Genomic DNA, 7,772 nt, shown 5'->3' on the forward strand with positions numbered 1-7,772 from the left:
CAAGCGCATGTGTTTATAACAATTGTAGACTACAGGACTGAGATTGTGCTGCTCAAGATACTGAGTGTATTAAAGGCGTTCTAAGCGAATCTGTGTTGATTTTTGAAATGTGTTTTCAAACAAACTGAGCGTAGTTAACTCCTCCCCTCCCTTCCGTGCTTTCATGAACGCGCCAAAACCCAACCCCCAAATCTTTCTTGGCGTTTGTTGGTTAGAATTAGGGATGCACCGATACCACTTTTTTGGAATACGAGTACGAGTATGAGTACTTGCATTTCAGTACTTGCCGATACCGATACCGAGTACTTAATAAAAAAACATGATTTAAATTTACAGGTAACAGCTTTAGTCATATAATTTAACAAAAAAACAAAGGACTAGTTTTCCAGTTTGTTGTAAACTCTGCCTCTTTGGACAACACAAGAGAGATTAACCCCTTACACGCCTCTCATACATAGACATTACTCAGACCGTGGTATCGATTCCAGGTATCGGGGGACTTTTAACGAGTACTTTAGAAAATGTGGTATCGAGGCCGATACCCGATACCAGTAACGGTGCATCCCTAGTAGTTAGAATACTTTGTTATGGTTTCTGGTGTAGGTTTGGCCAGTTTGTTATTATTGCAGTTTGTGGAGGCTGGCCTGTCTACAGAGATCGCGTTTTTTTACAGTTTGATCAGCGGACAGGAAGCAAGCAGATAGTGAGGAGATGTTTGCTGTATGTAACAAAAAATGTTTTATGGTCTAAAACGCGTGAATTCGCTTAGAGAACTTTTAACGCTTTTCCAACAAATTTACAAAAATGTGCCGCTTTATAGTCACTTGGGGTCACTTCTAGTAATAAACCTCTCTCATCATCCATCTATTCTAAACCAAGCTGCTCGATGCTTTCACATTCTTGATTGTTTGCACTTATCGCTCTGTAGAAGGAATGCTTATGTGTGTAGGTGTGCAGTGTTTTTTAAAAATTAACATCGCCACCTACTGGACTAGCACGCATGATACAGTGTTTTTAGTTATTTTTGTGGATGAAGTAGATACATTTTTTCAAAAAAAAAAAAAAGGAAAATGCTTCTGTGTCTAACTGCATCACTGAAATGTAACATTTGCGTGACAAACCTTCTTCATCGATCCACTTCATGGTAAAGAGCTGATCGTTGTCCATAGAGCACATGTCCCGCACGTCACTGCACAGCCCCTCATAGGAGATGGAGGGCTCAAAGTGTGTGATCATGATGTCCCTAAAACAGAACAAAGAGCAATGGTGTGAGAAAAACCTCAATCATCCAGGTTTTTATTTGATTTATAAAGCTTGCAGTAGAAACCTCCCCAAAGACCTGCTGTATTTCTGTTTGAGGCAATTATAAAAAAATTAATGTAGTCAAAACATTATGAGAGACAAAAGACCAATGCAAGAATTTAACTGTGTTACATTGTTTTCTCAAGTCAGGAGTTCAAGGCTCCCAACAGCTTTATTTCATCTGTTTTCTATTGTGTTTAGACTGTTTTGGTTAATTATTGTCACTGCGGGGGAGACCGCTCTTGTATATGAGCCAGCACACTGACCCACGCATGCCTTTAACTTCCCCTGAGACTGGTATGAGTACAAACATACCAACTGATAATGACGTAAAGCACAAACCTGGTATTTATCTGATCCAGTACCATTACAACAAGGCTACTGTGACAAAGTTAAAGGGCAGCTTTATGCCTTTTGTGATGTATATCAATAGCTGTGTTTCAATGGGCTGTACTTCAGTTAATATTTACAGAAAGGAATGTCAGATATACACCTTTAGTCGCCTCTTACAAAGCGCACCAAATCATTCAAGCACATCCAACAATTTGACAATTTCTCATGCAGATCCTGTATGCGCTGTTTGAGGATGATAAGGATCTAAAGCCTCTCTCGTAGTATGAACAGATGCACCCTGCGAGAGCTCAGCTTCATTAAAAGTTGTAGTTGTGTTGAAATTACATCTCTCCGCAGGGCATACACATGGATCAGCTTATAGTCCCCTCACAACAGCACAGTGAGCACACAATCATTTACACCGCAAAATAGGACGAGAGCCGAGAACACATTTCAAAAACCTGAAGATGTGAACAAGCCAAAGTCAATTGTTAAAGCAAGTGTCAATTTGAAAATTATATGAAGGAACCACAAAAATTTTGATTTCATAGTAAATAACAGGTCTAACTGGGAGGAAACAAGGAAAAATTATATAATAAATTTTTATAGAAATAATTTTTAGTTGAGAATTGAGATGCACACTAGCCTAATTAGCCAGATTTTAAAGGATTATGGATTTGTACAAAGTGAACTGTACACAATCTAATGATTATTAGAAAGAAAAAAAAAACAATCATGATGAACCTCCCCTAAACCCAATGTCAAAGGGGCGAAAGAAAATCATACAAATTAAGTCGTACAATGGTTACAAAATACGTATAAACAGTTGAGAGCTTATTTTGAGAATAAAATGTTGCTTTCTCAAGTTTATTCAAGCAAAAAGCACTTTAAAACCTCCAATGTGTTAACAAGTAGATTATGAGGGTTGAATATAGTTTAAAGCTGATGTGTGTACTTTTCCTATGTTAAAATACATTTTCCTTTCCTGGGTTAATGTGCAGATAACTTTTGGCAATTCATGAGCTCATTTCCCTGAAGGTCATTAAAACTCTAAAGCTTGTTTTAGGTAGCAACACGTAAACGTTTCACGTAAACGTCTTCTGAAATGTGTTTCGGACAGGAGTGGGGTTAGGGAAAATGGCAGACAAGGGGATAATGTTTGGAAAATAGTCATTAGTAATTTCATTTTGTGCTGCTACTGGCACAGAAATTACACACTTCAGCCTCATTTACTGTTTTTCTAAAAATCATCCTACATAATGTAAAGAACATTCGGCGAATATATAATAGGGATGCGCCGATACCACTTTTTTGGAATACGAGTACGAGTACGAGTACTTGCATTTCAGTACTTGCCGATACCGATACTGAGTACTTAATAAAAAACATGATTCAAATTTACAGGTAACAGCTTTAGTCATATAATTTAACAAAAAAACAAGTGACTAGTTTTCCAGTTTGTTGTAAACTCTGCCTCTTTGGACAACACAAGAGGCATTAACCCCTTACACGCCACTCAAACATAGACATTTCTCAGACCGTGGTATCGATCCCTGGTATCGGGGGACTTTTAACGAGTACGAGTACTTTAGAAAATGTGGTATCGAGGCCGATACCCGATACCAGTATCGGTATCGATGCATCCCTAATATATAACGTTGATATCTTTAATATTCAGGCTGTTTACATTTGGTATTAAGATGTGTTTTCGTCGATCGGATCACAAGTGGATGACGCTAAAGACAGGTGTAAACTGGGTTTAAAGCGTTCGAGCTTGTCCACTTGCGGGCACTTTCAACCACATTTAGAGGTAGTCAAAAACCCTTTTGATCAGATTGCTTTTGTGTAAATGTAGTAAAATGTGTTCGAACAGCCACAGGAGACTGCCTTATCTCCGCCTATTTATGTAATCTTTGGTACAGAGCACAATGTTTTACGTCTTTTCTGACTTCTAGCGCGAACACACGGTGAACAGAGCTATCTTTAGGCTTTTATTGATAAAACTAAAGCGGCTTATCTCCATGTCTTTCATTAGTTTTATTTTGCGAGCGTGTGGAAGTTGCGCGATCTTATTTTATCAATTGCGCTAAAATATCAGAAAAAGCTCTTACATGTACAAAACACTTTGCAGCATGTTTACTTACAACACAAGCAGTGGACTCTGACATAATATGAGTTTGCGTCCATTTAAACCTGTCATTACTCCCGGCGTTTAAATGACAGCAGAGAGACTCGCCCACAGTCTCCACAGAACATCACTCAAAGTAATCAGGACAGAAGCTGTCAAAAGTGGACAAAATAATTTAATAATACCCACATAAATAGATTATGAGATTTTATCTTGGATTTTACAGTTAGGGTCTACACCCAGTGACAGAGGTACTAGGTACTGTGGAAAGCCCCCAAAAGTAGGAATCGACCAAAATGGATTTTTCAGTGCCGATGCCGATTTTTGTTTCATCAGCCTTAGCCGATGACCGATACAGGCTGCCGATTTTCTTGAGCCGATATTTGGAGCCAATACTGCTTTTGCTCACTCAATTTACTTCATAAAAATGACAGGATGATGCCAAATGTAACAAGTCTCAATTTTAAAAAAAGTAACATTTATGGAACTTAAAAAAAAAACTATATTTAACAAATAGTAAAAACAGGTTAGGGTGCTATGGAACTATGAACTGCACTCTCCACAATGATGAGGAACTATCAGCAAAGGTATATTGATTTCTAGCACTTTACTACTACAAATATATATAGGGGTGGTTTCCTGGACAGGAATTATCTTAAACTAGGACTAGAGCTTAATTAAATAAGGAAATATAACTAGCTTTAACAAACATGCCTTACTAAAAACATTACTTGTGTCCATTTTGAGGCAAAACACAGGGCACTGATGTATTTTAGGATATGTTAAAAAGAGATGTTATTAGTTTGGACAGTTTTTACACTTATTTTAGTCTAGGACTAGTCTAATCCCTGTCCGGGAAACCGCCCCATAGAGATGAGAAATATAAGCCCGCTTTGTCCAGCTATGATCAGCTGTTAGGCCGAGCTTTTGATGTTGTCATGGAAAGGTTGGTTGTTTTTAGTCACATGACCTGCAATCGCTTGCGGCTTCCAGCACTCTGTCTGTAACTAATTCCGGCAGCCACGTATCGGCCGATGACGATACACATAAACTCTCAAATATCGGCCGGCCGATATATCGGTCTGTCAATACCCAAAAGTGAGCCGTACCGGGCCGTACTACACAAAAGAAAACCGTGTGCTTCTATGGCATGATAAAGCACTTTTATTTTTAATAGTGTAGATATTTCATTTAACATCTAAGATCTTAAAGAATAATTTTGGTTAAACTCCCTAAATAAGATCTTGGGTTAACATAAGCCCGAGATATTTTAAAGTTTTACTCTACGACATACATCATGTCATTAATTCCCCCTTTCGTGACTTTTTAAAGCCTTAAAGTGTCTGTATGGGACTACGGTCATGATGGACTTTAAACGTCATCATGCATGAGGAATTTAAAAACATTGCAACATAGGCACAATTCCCAACAAAAGTTCATCCGCAAGAGTATTTCTTTATCAAGGAACGTAATTTCAAATGTGTTTTAATTGAGCTGTCGGAACTAAAGCTTGGTGGTGATGACGTTGATGTCAAGAGAATGTGGTGTAGTTTGTGTGTAGTCTAAGGTTAGCTTTAATTAATAATAAACACATTAAGATTTCAATATCCATTAAAGTTGTGTTCATCTGTAAAGATTATCTTATTCAGCAAAAGGTGAAACTGTCATAAACTTTTGTTAAACACAGAGCTTATTTTTTGCAATAATCCAAAAGTCTATGGGAAAAATGAAAAGGCTTTTGGCGAGGGAACCAGTATCCCGCTAATTTCCGGGTTGGCCTACAGAAATACGTAATTTGTGCGGCACTCTATGGTACCCAACCAATGTTTTTTTTGGTCTCTGTGATAGCTAGAACTATAATTATTACATATATGCTTTCATTTTGAAATTCCACCTTAAACACACAACTGTGTAGTTCAGCTACAACAGAAACTGACTGAATCATAAGGACAGCTGCACACACACACATGGGCACTATGAAAAGGAAATTAGTCTACAACAGGTCTGGCAAAAGAAACTGGTAGGACAAGTTTGTCAAGTGCATGACAAGTGCGAACGTCACTGTGAAAGGAAACTCAGCTCGGACTGAAAGTCCAATCAGTTTTTCAAAAATTTGCTGTATATAAGTGGCATGTATAAATGTAATATACATTCACAGGAACTGTCTCGAGAGCATTTTTTAAGTAAGAGGAATGAGACACTTCCACATTTACAGTGTGTTACTTCCCAATATTCAATATTTTAAACAAAATGATTCAATTTAGAAAAGACCTTTAAGTTAAACCTGCCACTACACGGCATAAATAAAATGATGCTCTACAGTAAACAGTTTACATGACAGGAAGACGTTTATACGTGTTTTAACAATATACATTATATCAGTAAGGTATTTGTGATTGTTTCTCTAATCTACTGTAACATAAACCGCCTAAATATAACAGACAGAGGAAATTTAAAACAAAAACAGCCGCATTCAGATTCATCACAGGCTTGGATGAAACCAACACTTACACACAAGCATAAAACCACTGTTTATATAAACCATTATGGGACGTGGACAGAGACCAACTATAGAAAAAGACAGCACCTCGGTTTATAACAGTTGGTTTAACTTGACAACTTTAGCGGAGTTTTGTTTTGGGATAAGCTAACACTGTATGCTAGCTGGCTAATAATTTATTTGTGTACATCCCGAAACTATGATGTCACTTGAGTTTAATATAAACGTCCAAGAGTATCAAAACTTTATAGAAGAAATACAATAAACCGCATATGTGGCCCAGTAGATACTCACCCTCTGTAGTATGCTTTTACCCGGACCTGGTGCGGGTTCTCTCCGGGGTGGGACATGGTGCTGTCCCGCAGCGTGGGCATTATGAAGTATACGCGCTCCGGCTAGCGAGCTAGATGGGCTAACGACGCTAGCCTGCTACTGTCTGACCGGAAACAACAACCCGAGTTGGTAAATTAAAATTAATCCTGAAACAAAAATAAACCTGACGCGGGTGACTGAATCGGCAGATCTAAAACAGAGTTAATAAAGTTCCCGTGAAAATTCGTCGGACAACCGAAAGTTGAGCGTCTGACGGGAAACACTCCCTTCTTTCGCTGTCTCGACTCTCGCGTAGGCCTCGAGACGGACGGATCCAAACTGTGGAATGTGTAGGGGGGGTCGAGGGGATTTTTTTCAAACACATTACACATTACTAACAACTGTTAGTATCATAAAGTTATTTAAAGTTGATGTTTCGGTAAAAAATAATAATATTCAATATTAATGAAATTGATGTTGACGTTTTGGTTGTGATATTTAAAATGAGTTCGGTGGGATGGGAGCGTCTGGTAACATTCCGATTATACCACAGAACAATCTAAACACCAATCTGAATGTGGAAAAGAGTTGCGTTGGGAGTGCTTTTTTTAGTCAATTATAAGTAAAAAAAAAAAAAAAAAAGAGTGAGAGAGTAACATAATTTACGTTGTTTACATTTATTTGAACTGGTTACTAATGTTTAAATAACTTTAAGATAAGTTACACTTTATGGTGTAGTACGCCTTCTAGTGACAAAACCACTGTCATTACAGTAGACGATCAGCACAGGGTTAATTAACTGGACTATTGTAGGCTACTTAAAATTTTGCTAAAATTTTACTTGTTTTTCGTAGTGATATTACGCACTGCCTGAAAATAGTTCCCTTGGTTACTTTCAATAGCAGGGGACTAATATCATTGCCCCTACTGCAGCCATGTTACGGCGGCAAAATCCTTGATTATTACGCCAGAATGATAGTTCCTAGTCATATATCGGCCTAGAAAATCTCAACTTTTAATTTTCCGTCAGTCTTAGTACATGATGTAACTACAGAAAAGTCAAGTTTTCAATAGGAAATATATTGAAACTCTTTGTTTATTTTCCGGCGCAATGCTAATGGTCTAATCAGTTTCAATGGATTATGCTAAGCTATGCTAAAAGTGGTACCACCAGACCCTGAGATCAGCTGAATAGAT

The 7,772-nt window shown here is 37.8% G+C and overlaps 1 protein-coding gene across 1 annotated transcript in view; it reads right to left on the reverse strand.

Annotated features, from left to right (window-relative positions):
- Positions 1-6,913, reverse strand: part of prkci (protein kinase C, iota) — a 30,417-nt gene extending 23,504 nt beyond the window's left edge. Inside the window, exons 1-2 of the mRNA XM_065277065.1 lie at positions 6,558-6,913; positions 1,122-1,243 (exon numbers count right to left, since the gene is read on the reverse strand). Coding sequence (XP_065133137.1) covers positions 1,122-1,243; positions 6,558-6,637 — 202 coding nt within the window. The 5' untranslated portion in view covers positions 6,638-6,913. The remainder of the gene's footprint in view (positions 1-1,121; positions 1,244-6,557) is intronic.
- Between the last annotated feature and the right edge of the window lie 859 nt (positions 6,914-7,772).

This window comes from Paramisgurnus dabryanus, chromosome 6 (assembly GCF_030506205.2).
Source record: "Paramisgurnus dabryanus chromosome 6, PD_genome_1.1, whole genome shotgun sequence".
Classification (NCBI taxonomy): Eukaryota; Metazoa; Chordata; class Actinopteri; order Cypriniformes; family Cobitidae; genus Paramisgurnus; species Paramisgurnus dabryanus.